The sequence below is a fragment of the Electrophorus electricus genome, chromosome 22 (genome assembly GCF_013358815.1).
Source record: "Electrophorus electricus isolate fEleEle1 chromosome 22, fEleEle1.pri, whole genome shotgun sequence".
Lineage (NCBI taxonomy): Eukaryota > Metazoa > Chordata > Actinopteri > Gymnotiformes > Gymnotidae > Electrophorus > Electrophorus electricus.
In genome coordinates this window covers 14100224-14116173 of record NC_049556.1, presented here as the reverse complement: position 1 = coordinate 14116173, position 15950 = coordinate 14100224, and the positions used below count along the sequence as shown (strand labels likewise).

Sequence of the window (15950 nt, the reverse complement as noted above, 5' to 3'; positions counted from 1 at the left end):
GCAGAACTATGTATATGACAGACTTTGATTTCTGTACCAAATCTCATTGTTCTGTACTATTCTAGATTAAAGTCCAATTTGACAAAATTGTCCCCTGCTGGTTAATTTTTTTACATTTCCTGAAAATCGACAAAAGCATCCAGGAGTTAGAACCAAGTCTGAGACTTATGATTCAGACGTTATTGGCCTACAGGTTTCCTGCTCTGCAGCGCCTCCTTCAGGATGCTACTGGAACTCCTCTCACTGTTCACCTGAACAGGGTTCAGCACCACCAACCCAACGTGTTCAGTTACACAGCTCCAAGTCCCTGAACACGAAACGCCAGATTGCATTAAACCTGCCCACTGACACCAACTGACACAAACGGTAACAAACTCATTTTCAGAAACCTCAGATTAAGACAAAGTGGATTTATTTTATTTATTTTTAAAAAATCTAATGTAATACATTAGGGGTAAACAAGTCTTCAGAAGCCTTTAAAAAGTACATTCAGTATGCATGCTGTACATACACACCACCCATCCCCTCATCTCCACACGTTGACCTTTGACCCTGGCCGCTGACCTTGGGGTCCACTGCGTTGCCTTCGTGAGGTTGTGCTTTGTGTGGGACGCGGCGGAGCCTGACACTGAGGAGTAGTCACACACACACACACACACACACACACACACACACACACATTTCTGCACTAAATGTTGTGAAGTTCAGTCAGTACTGAACCTGTACGTTCAGTAGTTTAAGGCTTTGGGAAATCCAGTCAGTTCAGTAGCCCTGTAGTCTGGCACTGCAGTCAGAATAGAACTCTGTCAGACTGGAAGCTGAGAAGGACATGTTTGTCATGTATGGATTAGTTCATCAACACCTGTCCAGGATTCCATCTGGAGAGGATTACAGACCCGAGCCCCTCCCAGATTAAACAGACAGAAACTATAGATCTATAGATGACAACTATAGATCTCCACAGTTAATGAGCAAACACGCTTGGTGTGTGAGGGAGACATTTGTGTGTGACGTGTGTGTGCGTGCACGTGTGTGTGTGTTACCTCTTTTTTTTCATGCTGCATTTGTTTGTGATCCAGGTGGACCGTATCAGAGCAGGGTTCCCCTGACCTGGTCACACACCCACACCCACACACAGTCAGAAACATGAATAATATTTAGAAAAATGTGCAGGAATTAAACACAAACAATAAACAATATTGTGTAACAGATTGAAAATGATGGTAATAATATCATTATTAGTTATCACTATTCTCATTATTATTATTATTAGTAGTAGTAGTTCTATTTATATAATGCCTTTCTCAAACTCAAGGACACTTTACAGACATAAATCAACTTTACCACGCCACAGCATATCAGACACCACAACCCCCTGGGGGACTGCTCCGGGTGCGGTTGAAGGGGTGTAGGTTAAGACCAGAAACCGACACTCACCCTCAGACACCCATATGCCACCCACACCCACCCACAGACACCCAAACCCCAAACACAGACCTGAGGAGGCCAGAGAGGAGGTGCTGTAGTTGCTGAGTGGTGTGGGTGGTGGTGGCAGAAGGCAAGGCCAGGCGGAGGAGGTTAGTGAGCTGCTCCAACTGAGGGTCTCTTGGACAACCGAGGGGGGAACCAGTGCTCACGGTGTCAGAGCGAGCTTGATGGTGTGTGGGGAGTGACGTCAACTCCCCCGGCACACTGGGTACACACTCATAAGCCACACCTGCAAACAGACACACACACACACAGGCATGGCGTTCTGTTGGAGGTTTCCAACATTCAGGTTGTGGCGGTCATGTTTCACCAAACCAGTGGATCATGGTCTCATGCATGGAGAGATGCTCAGGTGCCTGACTAGTATTGCACTGGTGAAGGTCTTTGTGGAAGGTTCTTCATCTCCTTCACAGTGAACACTGCTAGCACAGCTGCTCAGTGTCAACCACGGGTCTGAACTCTCCTGTAAACGCACGATTAACCCCAAGTGAACCCAGGAGGAAAACACACACACCCACCTGGACTGAGCATGTGAAGGTCTGGATTGCTCTCATGTGTAGACTGGTCCTTCAGAGGCTCTCCAGGAGAACGATCCAACAGCTGGAAGGTGTGCACGTGTGTGAGGGAAATGCTTTCTGAACAAACAGTAAATTCTTAGACAGTACTACAAAGCTGGAAATGTGTGTGTGGTCCATACCTTTGATATGTAATACTGGAGCTCACTCTGTCTGTCTTCATGTAGAGCTGGGAGACTCATCATAGCAGGGAGGGTCCTTTCTTTGATTGATAGGGACTGATCTTTTATGGGCGGAGCTTGTTCTCCAGTAGTGCTGTGCTTCTCTACAGATATGTCATATTTTCCCACCCCCTTCTCTAAGCTACTGCTCTGATTTTTCGAGTGCATGTGGTTCACATTGAAAGCAGGAATTGGATTCTGATTCATATGTCTGTTCACACGTGTCTGTTCCACATGACTCCCGATCTGGTTCACATGAGAATATGAATCCTGCCTATGATGACTTGGGATCGGGTTCAGCGTCTCAGCACATACTCTCACTCTGGTAGGCGTAATCTCTCCTTCTTTCTCTCTCTCCAGGGGCTGTTTTACTACTTCCAGAGGCTTGTCCCAGAGAGAGCTTAAATCACCAACGCCTAGAGCTCGAAAACCACCCATACAATACACACACACACACACACACACACACACACACAATATAGAGTCTATGTGTATATGTGCGCATATATAAGTGTGTGTGTGCATGCGTGTGTGTGTGTGCGTGTGCATGCATGTATGTCTACGTGTATACAGTGGCATTGTTTCCACAAACTTCTGTAATGTCAACATTTATTTCTGTCCAGAGTTGCATTAATTTTCCCCAACACCTTGTACTGATGATGGGAGAGTTGGACCACTGCACAAAGTCTTCTCCAGCACATCCCAAAGATTCTCAATGGGGTTCAGGTCTGGACTCTGTGGTGGCCAATCCATGTGTGAAAATGATGTCTCACGCAACCTGAACCACTCTTTCACAATTTGAGCCCGATGAATCCTGGCATTGTCATCTTGGAATATGCCCGTGCCATCAGGGAAGAAAAAATCCATTGATGGAATAACCTGGTCGTTCAGTATATTCAGGTAGTCAGCTGACCTCATGGTTAACAAATGAGAAGCTACTCACTGCATCAGTTAGGGTTAAATAACTTGTTGCCAGCTGAAACAATCACCCATGCAATAATTATCCAATGGGACGCTCTTACTCATTTGCTTAGTTAAATCCAGGTGGTGACCTTTTTTTGGCCAGGCAGTGTATGTGTGTGTGTGTACCTGTGAGATTAGTGTCATCCAGCACAGGCTCCAGGGGACTGAATGAATGACTGTGATTTAAGAGGCCAAAGTCAGAGTCTCCTGTGTGTGCGTCAGGCCTCCTGTCTGTCTGCCCCACTGCCCCATGCTGTCTGTCTCTGCACATGTGCAAAACCACAGCCTGGGGAGCAGCTGAGAGACAGACAGACGGACAGACAGACGGACAGACAGACGGACAGACAGACGGACAGAGACAACAGAGGGGTGAGCGAGACAGCGGGGGTGGGGTGGAGGGACAGAGCGAGAGAGCGAGAGAATAATAATGTAGTATTAATTTTAACTGTTGTAGTTACTGTTATTATTATTGGTAGTAGTAGTGATGGTACCATTGTAGTTATTATTATTACTAGTGATACTGTACCTGGAGTGACTGTGGTTACTGTCCCAGAACTGCTGGTGTCTTCAGCCTCAGGGAGGGAGGGACATCTTATTGTACCATACAGGGACAGGGAGGGGGGTGTCTCTACAGCCTAACACACACACACACACACACACACACACACACACACACACACAGATCTCTTCAAGTACTGTACTATTGATCTTTACACATGACTGTCTACACTCTAACAGAATCAAATTTGCTAAATCTCGGACACCTGCTCTGGATTGGTCAGCAACCTCAGAGCCTCTGTCCAATGGGTGCGCATCATTCCCTGTAGGCGGGACACCAACTCTTCCCTCTGCATCTCCAGCCTTCTCTTACTGGTTTCCATGGAAACCAATTGCTCTTGCATTTCCGCAATCCTACACACACACAGAGTTAGAGATGTTACACTAGGAGCTCTTATTGACGCTGTATGTATTTCTTGCTGTAGGTGTGATGTGACCAGACCCTTAGTGTGTAAGCACAGGGTGAGCTGGTGTGTAACGTACTTGTGATCGCAGTGCAGGGTGAGCTGGTGTAGTCTCTCCTCTCTCTCCTGTAATTGTGCTCTGAATTCCTCCACCTGCGTTGATAGTTCACGCTCATGATGTTCTCTCAGGTCCAACAACTGCTTCCTGTAAACACACACACAGGCGCACACACACAGACAACAACAAACAAATAAAACGTATTAGCGTTTGTAGAAATAAAAAAGAAACATTTGCATTTGTAGAAATACAATAAACACATTACACTGTTGCTGTGCTGTTTTCCTGTTGGGGGTGTGGGTATGTGTGGGTGTGTGTGTGTGTGTACGTACGTATTTGTGCTGTTCCCGTATCTTGGCTATTGCTGTGCTGTTTTCCTATAGGGGGTGTGTGTGTGTGTGTGTGTATGTACGTACCTGTGCTGTTCCCGTATCTTGGCTGTTGCTGTGCTGTTTTCCTGTTGAATGTGTGCGAGTCTCTCTGTGACCTGCTGCTCTACAGACAGTCTGAGCTCCACCTCCCTCTGAGAGCACTGCGCTTCAAAACGGGCCTGATACACAACAGAGCCACCATAAACACCACCCATACAAACACCACCTGTACAAGCACCACCCCTATAAACAACACCCACATGAACACCGCCACTGTAACCACCCCCCATACGAACACTGCCACTGTAACCACCCCCCATACGAACACTGCCACTGTAACCACCCCGTACGAACACTGCCACTGTAACCACCCCCCGTACGAACACTGCCACTGTAACCACCCCGTACGAACACTGCCACTGTAACCACCCCGTACGAACACTGCCACTGTAACCACCCCGTACGAACACTGCCACTGTAACCACCCCGTACGAACACTGCCACTGTAACCACCCCGTACGAACACTGCCACTGCCAACACCCCCCCGTACGAACACTGCCACTGCCAACACCCCCCCGTACGAACACTGCCAACACCCCCCGTACGAACATCACCACTATAAACACCCCCCGTACGAACATCACCACTATAGACACCACCTGTACAATCGGAGCCACTGTAAACAAAACCACTCTAAACAAAACTGGTTGGAGAGAAACTGTGTGTGTGCGTGCGCGTGAGATAGACCTGGTCCAAGGCTCGATCCACCCTGGCTGTGTCTCTCTCTCTCCTGGTCTCATCCAGGTCCTGTTGTAACTGTTGAAGTCTAGACTGGCCTTCCTCACGCAGCTGCACCTCCTGGCCCACTCGCTCCTACACACACAGCTATTACAACTTTGGATTCTACATCAGGCACACAGAAGTCTCCATAATTCTCAAAATGAAGCTTGCTGCCATGATCTATCTACTCACACGTGTGTGTGTGTGTGTGTGTGAGTGAAACACTCACCCTCTCTCTCTCTAGCTGCTGTGTCAGTAGTGAGATATCCTGTTGCAGGTGTGTGTGTGTGTGTGTGGCCTGCTCAAGCTGGCCCTGTAAAGCCTGGGTGTGGATTTGGAGCGTCCCCACTTCAGTCCTCTGTTTCTCAGTCTCACTGCGTAGCTGCTGGCGCTGATGCTGGAGTTCCTCCACACACACACGCAGCTCAGCCAGCTCCCTCTCCTGACAACACACACACACACAAGCTTCTGCAATGTCACATTTATTTCTGTCCAGAGTTGCATTAATTTTCCCCAAGATCTTGTACTGATGATGGGAGAGTTGGACCACTGCGCAAAATCTTCTCCAGCACATCCCAAAGATTCTCAATGGGGTTCAGGTCTGGACTCTGTGGTGGCCAATCCATGTGTGAAAATGATGTCTCACGCAACCTGAACCACTCTTTCACAATTTGAGCCTGATGAATCCTGGCATTGTCATCTTGGAATATGCCCGTGCCATCAGGGAAGAAAAAATCCATTGATGGAATAACCTGGTCGTTCAGTATATTCAGGTAGTCAGCTGACCTCATTCTTTTGGCACATAATGTTGCTGAACCTAAACCTGACCAACTGCAGCAACCCCAGATCATAGCACTGCCCCACAGGCTTGTACGGTAGGCACTAGGCATGATGGGTGCGTCACTTCAGCTGCCTCTCTTCTTACCCTGATGCGCACATCACTCTGGAACAGGGTAAATCTGGACTCATCAGACCACGTGACCTTCTTCCATTGCTCCAGAGTCCAATCTTTATGCTCCCTAACAAACTGAAGCCATTTTTCGCTGGTTAGCCTCACTGAAAAGTGGTTTTCTTAAGGCTACACAGCTGTTTAGTCCCAATCCCTTGAATTCCCTTCACATTGTGTGTGTGGAAATGCTCTTACTTTCACTATTAAACATCCCTGAGTTCTGCTGTTGTTTTTCTACGATTTGATGTCACCACACGTTTAAGTGATTGCCGATCACAATCATTCAAGATTTTTTTCTGACCACATTCCTTCCTAGAAGATGATGTTTCTCCACTGTCCTTCCACTTTTTAATAATGCGTTGGACAGTTCTTAACCCGATTTTAGTAGTTCCAGCAATCTCCTTAGATGTTTTCTCTGCTTGTTGCATGGCAATAATTTGACCTTTCTGAAACAGATTAACATCTTTTCCACGACCACAGGATGTGTCTTTCGACATGGTTGTTTAACAAATGAGAAGCTACTCACTGCATCAGTTAGGGTTAAATAACTTGTTGCCAGCTGAAACAATCACCCATGCAATAATTATCCAATCGGAGGCTCTTACCCATTTGCTTAGTTAAATCCAGGTGGTGACCTTTTTTTGGCCACGCACTGTATGTGTGTGTGTGTGTGTGTGTATGTGTGTGTACCAGCTGACTGTTGGTATTTTGTAGCTCTTCGTTGTGTTTTTGTTCTTTGTCCAGAGTTTCTGCTGCGTCTGACAGACTCTTCTCAAAGCACGCCAGGGCCTAAACACACACACGAACAGGAAAATGAACGCTCTGATATTATGCTTATCATTTATCAAGATCACAGGTGTGTGTGTGTGTGAGAGAGTGTGTGTGTGGGTTAGGGTTAGGGTTTGTGTGTGTGTGGGTTAGGGGTTAGGGTTAGTGTCTGTGTTAGGTTTAGGGTTAGTGTGTGTGTATGTGTGTGGGTTAGGGTTAGGGTTAGTCTGTGTGTTAGGGTTAGGGTTAGTCTGTGTGTGTGTTAGGGTTAGTGTGTGTGTGTGGGTTAGGGGTTAGGGTTAGTGTGTGTGGGGATTAGGGGTTAGGGTGTGTGTGGGTTAGGGTTAGTGTGTGTGTGTGGGGGGGGTTAGGGTTAGGGGTAAGGGTTAGTGTTAGTGTGTGTGTTAGGGTTAGGGGTTAGTGTCTGTGTTAGGTTTAGGGTTTGTGTGTGTGTGTGTGTGTGTGTGTGTGTGTGTGTGTGTGTGTGTGTGTTAGGGTTAGGGTGTGTGGGTTAGGGTTAGTGTGTGTGGGTTAAGGTTAGGGTTAGTCTGTGTGTTAGGGTTAGGGTTAGTCTGTGTGTTAGGGTTAGGGTTAGGGGTTAGGGTTAGTCTGTGTGTTAGGGTTAGGGTTAGGGGTAAGGGTTAGTGTTAGTGTGGGGGTTAGGGGTTAGTGTCTGTGTTAGGTTTAGGGTTAGTGTGTGTGTGTGTGTGTGTGTGTGTGTGTGTGTGTGTGTGTGTTAGGGTTAGGGTGTGTGGGTTAGGGTTAGTCTGTGTGTGTGTTAGGGTTAGGGTTTGTGTGTGTGGGGGGGTTAGGGTTTGTGTGTGTGGGGGGGTTAGGGTTAGGGTGTGTGGGGGGGTTAGGGTTAGGGTGTGTGTGTGTGGGGGTTAGGGTTAGGGTTAAGGGTTAGTGTTTGTGTGTGTTAGGGTTAGGGGTTAGGGTTAGTGTGTGTGTGTGTGTGTGTGTGTGTGTGTGTGTGTGTGTTAGGGTTAGTGTGTGAGGGTTAGTGTGTGTGTCAGGGTTAGGGTTAGTGTGTGTGTCAGGGTTAGGGTTAGTGTGTGTGGGTTAGGGTTAGTGTGTGTGGGGGGGTTAGGGGTTAGTGTGTGTGGGTTAGGGTTAGTGTGTGTGTGGGTTAGGGTTAGGGGTAGTGTGTGGGTTAGGGGTAGTGTGTGGGTTAGGGGTTAGGGTTAGTGTCTGTGTGTTAGGGTTAGTCTGTGTGTTAGGGGTTAGGGTTAGTGTGTGTGGGTTAGGGTTAGTGTGTGTGTTAGGGTTAGTGTGTGTGTTAGGGTTAGTGTGTGTGTTAGGGTTAGTGTGTGTGTTAGGGTTAGTGTGTGTGTTAGGGTTAGGGTTAGGGGTAGTGTGTGTGTTAGGGTTAGTGTGTGTGTGTGTGTGGGTTAGGGTTAGTGTGTGTGTGGGTTAGGGTTAGGGGTAGTGTGTGGGTTAGGGGTAGTGTGTGGGTTAGGGGTAGTGTGTGGGTTAGGGGTAGTGTGTGGGTTAGGGGTTAGGGTTAGTGTCTGTGTGTGTTAGGGTTAGTCTGTGTGTGTTAGGGTTAGTGTGTGTGGGTTAGGGTTAGTGTGGGTTAGGGGTTAGGGTTAGTGTGTGGGTTAGGGGTTAGGGTTAGTGTGTGGGTTAGGGTTAGTGTGTGTGTGGGTTAGGGGTAGTGTGTGTGTGGGTTAGGGGTAGTGTGTGTGTGGGTTAGGGGTAGTGTGTGTGTGTTAGGGGTAGGGTTAGTGTGTCTGTGGGTTAGGGTTAGGGTTAGTGTGTGGGTTAGGGCTAGTGTGTGGGTTAGGGTGTGTGGGTGTGTGTGTGTTAGGGTTAGTGTGTGTGGGTTAGGGTTAGGGATAGTGTGTGTGTGTGTGTTAGGGTTAGGGTGTGTGTGTGTTAGGGTTAGGGTGTTAGGGTTAGGGTTAGTGTGTGGGTTAGGGTTAGGGTTAGTGTGTGTGTTAGGGTTAGGGTTAGTGTGTGTGTGTGTTAGGGTTAGGGTTGGGTTAGGGTGTGTGTTAGGGTTAGGGTGTGTGTTAGGGTTAGGGGGAGTGTGTGTGTTAGGGTGTGTGTTAGGGTTAGGGTTAGGGTGTGTGTTAGGGTTAGGGGGAGTGTGTGTGTTAGGGTGTGTGTTAGGGTTAGGGTTAGGGGGAGGGTGTGTGTTAGGGTGTGTGTTAGGGTGTGTGTTAGGGTTAGGGGGAGTGTGTGTGTTAGGGTTAGGGTTAGGGGGAGGGTGTGTGTTAGGGTTAGGGTTAGGGGGAGGGTGTGTGTTAGGGTTAGGGTTAGGGGGAGTGTGTGTGTTAGGGTTAGGGTTAGGGTTAGGGTTAGGGTTAGGGGGAGTGTGTGTGTTAGGGTTAGGGTTAGGGGGAGGGTGTGTGTTAGGGTTAGGGGGAGTGTGTGTGTTAGGGTGTGTGTTAGGGTTAGGGTTAGGGGGAGGGTGTGTGTTAGGGTTAGGGTGTGTGTTAGGGTGTGTGTTAGGGTTAGGGGGAGTGTGTGTGTTAGGGTTAGGGTTAGGGGGAGGGTGTGTGTTAGGGTTAGGGTTAGGGGGAGTGTGTGTGTTAGGGTTAGGGTTAGGGTTAGGGTTAGGGGGAGTGTGTGTGTTAGGGTTAGGGTTAGGGGGAGTGTGTGTGTTAGGGTTAGGGTTAGGGGGAGGGTGTGTGTTAGGGTTAGGGTGTGTGTTAGGGTTAGGGTGTGTGTTAGGGTTAGGGGGAGTGTGTGTGTTAGGGTGTGTGTTAGGGTTAGGGGGAGGGTGTGTGTTAGGGTTAGGGTGTGTGTTACCCTCTCTGCAGTCTCCTTCTCCTCCTGCAGTCGTCTGACTCCCTCACTCTTCTCCTTCTCATGTTTCCTCCATCCCTCCACCACCTTCTCCAGCGTCTGGGGCAAAGACTTACATGTGATGGCTGTGTGTGTGAACGCACATATGGTTGTGTGCCTGTGCACGCATGTGTGTATGCGCGCACATGTGTGTATGTGCGCGCATGCGTGTGTATGCACGTGTATCTATACGTGTGTACACGCGTGTGCATGTAGGCACGTGTGTGTGCGTGTATGTATGTATATGCATGTGTGTGTACATGCGTGTGTGTGTGTGCGTGCATTTGCATATGTGTGCATGTACGTGTGCGCGTGTATATGCGCATGCGTGTACGCGTGTATATATGCGCGTGTATATATATGCATATATGCGTGTGTATATATGCGTGTATGTGTATATGCGCGTGTGTGTATATGTGCATGTATATGTGTATATATGCGTGTATATGTGTATATGCATGTGTGTATATATGCGTGTATATGTGTATATGCGCATGTATTTACATTCACGGCATTTAGCTGACCCTTTTTGACCAGTGTGTACATGCGTGTGTGTGTGTGTGGACCTTGTCCAGCTGCTCGATCATGATGTCCTTCTTGCGGTCGGCCGACACAGCCAGGTTGAGCTGCTGCTGTAAGGTTAAAGCTTTATTCTGGAGAGCCAGCACCTGCTGCTCCGCGTGCTACCACCAGAGGGCAGCACAGAGGGAGTAGGGGGGGGGAGAGAGAGAAGACCAGACAAGGCTGCTCACACAATAGCAGTGTGTCAAAGAACTCCAGACCAAGAGTGTCAGAACGAGACATCAGTTGTCTGGCCTGTTTCTGGACCTAAAACCGCACATACACGTACTGAACCCACAGTGCAAGGGTTGGGAAAAGGCCTCGATACTCAGCCCTAACCCTCGATACTCATGCCTAACCCTAACCCTCTTTACTCAGCCCTAACGCTTGATACTGAACTCTAATCCTAACCCTCAATACTCAACCTTGACCCTACGTCCACCTACGGTCTCCCTGACCTGACCACGACACCGGACACCACATACACACACACACAATCCTAACAAACGTGTTCTGCTTGCTGGCTAACCTGTGTGTGTGTGTGTGTGTGTGTGTGTTACCTTCCGTCTGGCCCTCTCTCTCTCCAGACTTTCTCTGGTCACCTGCAGCTCTGAGAGGGAGTGAAGGGAGGCGGGACTAACATCAGCACGGAGACGGGAATACCGTGGAAACAAGTCCTCTATTCCTCCCAGAGAGACAGACGCACTAAGGAGCAGAGTGTGGGAGGGGGAATGTCCTGATAAGGAAATAGTTTCATTTGAGTGCATGTGTGTCTTGTACATGAGCATGTGTGTGGTGTGTACCTGAGCAGGTGTGATGTGTTGTCACTCTCATGCGAGTCGTCCTGAGAATGCTGGTATACTGGCTCCAAGAGCTCTGCAAGATGGAACAAGGTCAGGGGTCAGGTGTGTGCGTGTTTGTGTGCGTGTGCGTACTCACCATCTGTCTCCTCAGTGATTCTTGCTGCTGTGTTCATCATTGTCTGTAAATGACTCCTCACATTCTGCATCTCGTCAATGTGCCACCTTCCCTGCTACACACACACACACACAGTGCCGTGTGTTGCACGCTAACGTGTCCCACAGTGCCGTGTGTTGCACACTAACATGTCCCACAGTGCCGTGTTAATAAGTTACCGAGAGTTTAGCGCTGTTGCTCACACTGCTTTGCAAGTTCACGTCCATGTCTTCTGTCATTAGCTCCGCCTCTGACCCTGCCTCCTGCACTCCCACTATGCCGTGGGAGGAAAAGGCATCCAGACTAAAATCCGCCTCTTGTGACTCATTCAGCCTATCAGAGCTCAGAGAGCGGGTGGCTGTTGGCATAACAACCGAACAGAGTTCAGGAGAGGAGAGCTTAAAGGATACCTGCCTATAGACAGAAAGACAGACAGACAGAGTGTCTCTGGTAAGCTGGTGGGCAGAGCACACAAGTGCAGCAGAAGACCCACACAGGTACTTACACGGCGGACTCACCTGGCTTTAGCAGAGATCGCAGAATAACCTTTGACCTCCTGCTCTTTGCTGCGCTGGAGTGAGGAGTAGAGGTGGGCAGTGACCTGCCGAGAGGCTGAGAGAGGGGAGGATGGCCAGGAGCGTGTTAGCGAGGGCAAGGAGGCAGAGCCAAGAGGAAGAACAGCAGGAGGACGTGGAGCAAGAGACGGTGAAGGAGGGGTGGACGCGGGTAAAGGATCAATGCCGCTCAGCACGTCTTCAGCTGTCTCTTCAGACATCTCACACTGTGAGAAGGAGACAGAAATGAGTGATGATGAGAAAGAAATGAGTTATGACTACAGACATCTCACTGTGAGAGACAGAAATGAGTTATGACTCTACAGACATCTCACTGTGAGAGACAGAAATGAGTTATGACTACAGACATCTCACACTGAGAAAAACAGAAATGAGTTATGACTCTAGACATCACTGTGAGAAAGAGACAAAAATGAGTGATAATGGCTCTACATACATCTCACACTGTGAGAAAGAGACAGAAATGAGTTATGACTCTACAGACAGCTTACACTGTGAGAGGAAAAGTATTTAAACAGTTATATTGTCATTGTCCTAGAAGCTTAACGGTCATATTGGAAATTAATTCAAAAGTAGATTAAAATCATTATTACGTTGACTGTTGGCGCCGATTATGTTCACACCGAGACTAAACATCTTTATCATCATTATTCTCTTACAAAGATTTCGCAAAGTACTGAATATTCCCCTCACGAAATATTAACTACTAGATTATTTGCTAGCTAGATTTTTTGACGAGTTAGTTAACTAGTTAGCCAGCTAACTATATAAACTTTAAGACTGGCGCTTTACTAATTCGTATGAAGTTAGCAAAACGTTGATGACGGGTATAAAACTCTGTAGTTAACCGAGTTACCCAAGCTGTAGTTTACTCAGCCTACCCGACCCTACCCTACCTAACATAACCCACATAACCTAACCTAACCTAACATAACCCACATAACCTAACCTAACCTAACATAACCCACATAACCTAACCTACCCGACCCTACCTCAGATACCCCAGCTAACCAGCCAGTTAAGATCGGTTTCAGTAGGTTAAGCCACTCTAAGTACTAGGTTAGCTAGCCAGCTAGCGTTAGGTAAACTGGCGAGCTAGCCGGCCTCTCAACACCAGGGCTCTGCGTGTTAGCTAGGTTATCCAGATTATCCAGGTTATGCAGGTTATCCAAGTTAGCTAGGTTATGCAGGTTATCCAGGTTAGCTAGATTATCCAGATTATCCAGGTTAGCTAGGTTATCCAGATTATCCAGGTTATGCAGGTTATCCAGGTTAGCTAGATTATCCAGATTATCCAGGTTAGCTAGGTTATCCAGGTTATCTAGATTATCCAGGTTATCCAGGTTAGCTAGATTATCCAGGTTATCCAGGTTAGCTAGCGCGGCTTCGTTCGGAAACGCGTTATGTTGTGAGGGATGTGAGCTAAGATAACCGCGTTTGCGAGGCAACGGACGCTCGGAGTGTTAACCTCATCAGCGCGGGTTAACCTCATCTGAACGGCCCGAGGCTCCTCAGCCCGGTTAACGTTTACCTCTGTGACGGTTTAACGGCCCGAGGCTCCTCAGCCCGGTTGACGTTTACCTCTGTGACGGTTTAACGGCCCGAGGCTCCTCAGCCCGGTTAACGTTTACCTCTGTGACGGTTTAACGGCCCGAGGCTCCTCAGCCCGGTTGACGTTTACCTCTGTGACGGTTTAACGGCCCGAGGCTCCTCAGCCCGGTTGACGTTTACCTCTGTGACGGTTTAACGGCCCAAGGCTCCTCAGCCCGGTTGACGTTTACCTCTGTGACGGTTTAACGTCGCCGGGGCTTCGTCAGGTCGCGCGACTTCCCGACTCCATCCGCGCCATAGCAACCGCGTATCAACGGCACGACCACTCGCTTACGTCATCAATAGCGGCCGTGCACCGCGAGACCGTGGACAGGGAAGTGAAAGCGCATCCGCGTGTGCGGAACAACCGTCAGTCCCTAAACAGGCTGCAAATTCTCGTCCAATTCGGACAGCTTCAGTGCAGCTTTTTGGGAACACACACACACGAGAGCCAGAAGTGGTCATCTCACTGGTTTGGCCACCTCTGTAGCTGATGAGGTTAACTCAGAAGTGCTTGTAAACTGGTAGTATTGATCTGCTTTCTGTATAGGTGGCATGCAACACTTAGCAGCTGTTGGTTCTATGTGCTCATCTGGCTGGACACCAAAATAAGGGGCAGTAGTGTCTCAGTGGTTAAAGTACCTGACTAGTACTCAGAATGTTGCCAGTTCAAGTCTCACAACTGGCAAGTTTCAACCCTGAACAAGACCCTTAACCCTCAATTACTTAAGTTGTGTTCGCTTTGGATAAAAGTGTCAGATAAATGGAAATGTCACAATGGAGGTAGCATATATAACAACAAAAGCAGAAGCCCTAGAACAGATCCTTGTGGGACCTCTGAGTGTGTGACTCTCCACCTCGTAGCCACTGAACAAGTGATTGAGCACCTCTGGATCAACACAGACACACACATGATATTGATCCAAATATGTTGAAAATTTTAGATTTGAGTCAACAAACAAAAAAGCACATCAAACCACGTATATATATATATATATATATATATATATATATATATATATATATATATATATTTTATATAAGCTACAGATTTATTTTTGTTAAATAAAAAAGAAAAACCAAACAGCTGGAATGATGTTTTAAAAAGGCGGAGTTTATACAAGCGTGGAATGTTGGAGGCAGGGTTTCTCCCAGTGATCTCCTACACAAAGAAAAACTGGCATTTGTGTGTGTGTGTGTGTGCACTTGAGCCCATAGCTGAGGAAACTGGAGTGTGTGTTACAGTCACACACCATCACAATGTAATCTTAGTGTTGCGGAAGCTGGAATTATCCCTGAAAGAGAGAGATGAACAGATAGAGAGAGTGAGAAAAAGCGTGAGGGAGAGAAAGAGATGGATTAGAGAAGTATACGTAGGAGTGTATTGTTTCTACATTGGGACAGTAACAAAATACTCAATGAGTGGACGACTACACGCTGAGTGGGACGGAGTGTGTGTGTCGTACTTGAGACTGTCGTTGTGGGTCTTATACTCCATGATGGTGTTGGGCGGCAGGTTGAGGACACGCCGCAGTGTGTCTCTGATGCGTGACGTTGTCACCTGATCACTGGCTGTTTTATTCCAAATGGACAGAATGTCTTCCTGAGAAAGAGAAAGCACACACACACACACACACACACACGCACATATACATACACACACACACACACACACACACACACACACAACTGCATTACTACCAAAACTCTCCTAACAATTTATTTCTGAATAATCACAAAACTATAAGAAACATTCCAAACACACATCAACATTATACGAAATGGATCTGTACATTCTGTAGATTGTGTACATATACACAACCATATACATTGTACATTGTGTATATAATCATAATATACATATATTGTACATACATAGAATATATATATTTATCTTGCATATATATATATATATATATATATATATATATATATTTCACATATATAGAATATATATTTCTCTATGCACCCCTGTTTTCTCTTCCTCAGTTTGGACAGAGCACTCTCCACCATTTCCCTGCGAGTTATACTGTGCATGACTATGTATGTGACCAATAAACCAAACTTGAGTTTGAACACCACCCCTCTCCCCTCCACACACACACCCACCTGGAAGCGGATGGACACCACCACTCCACACACCTCTTCCCCCACCATGAACTGCTCCCCCAGCATGGCTAGTATGATGTTCTCCCAGAACCGTGAGGCCAGACCCTTACGCAGACGGATGATCCATTTCCCTCCACTCTTATTAGCCTCGTCCTGACACACACGTACACACGCCATTTCCAGATCGTTAATCAGTCATTCTAATATTCATAAACCACTGCACACGCTAACGCTGCTCTCATGTGAATGATTACGGAGTGTTAAAGTGCGGACATGAGGTCAGTTTCAG

General features: G+C 47.5%; 2 protein-coding genes across 7 annotated transcripts in view; both read right to left on the bottom strand.

Moving 5' to 3' along the window:
* Positions 1-395: 395 nt before the first annotated feature.
* Positions 396-13846, bottom strand: cntrob (centrobin, centrosomal BRCA2 interacting protein). 6 transcript variants are annotated; one of them, XM_035521670.1, is made up of 21 exons: positions 13744-13846; positions 11906-12168; positions 11567-11801; positions 11370-11463; positions 11234-11306; positions 10991-11135; positions 10436-10552; positions 9834-9929; positions 6999-7097; positions 5589-5801; positions 5327-5452; positions 4624-4757; positions 4229-4354; positions 3952-4099; positions 3714-3822; positions 3314-3484; positions 2186-2646; positions 2007-2088; positions 1498-1717; positions 1044-1110; positions 396-628 (listed from the first exon to the last, which is right to left on the bottom strand). In XM_035521670.1, exons 2-21 carry the CDS (start codon positions 12160-12162, stop codon positions 527-529), a joined length of 3075 nt encoding a protein of 1024 aa, XP_035377563.1. In that variant the 5' UTR covers positions 12163-12168; positions 13744-13846; the 3' UTR covers positions 396-526. The 6 variants fall into 6 exon arrangements, with proteins under 6 accessions (XP_035377563.1, XP_026888764.1, XP_026888768.1 ...); XM_027032963.2 differs by having other exon boundaries at positions 13694-13780; XM_027032967.2 differs by lacking the exon at positions 13744-13846 and adding an exon at positions 13494-13676 and having other exon boundaries at positions 3314-3394.
* Positions 13847-14645: 799 nt separating this feature from the next.
* eif4e2rs1 (eukaryotic translation initiation factor 4E family member 2 related sequence 1) overlaps positions 14646-15950 on the bottom strand; it is a 3924-nt gene continuing 2619 nt past the window's right edge. The window contains exons 5-7 of the mRNA XM_027032970.2: positions 15662-15814; positions 15019-15155; positions 14646-14847 (exon numbers count right to left, since the gene is read on the bottom strand). Coding sequence (XP_026888771.1) covers positions 14808-14847; positions 15019-15155; positions 15662-15814 — 330 coding nt within the window. The 3' untranslated portion in view covers positions 14646-14807. The remainder of the gene's footprint in view (positions 14848-15018; positions 15156-15661; positions 15815-15950) is intronic.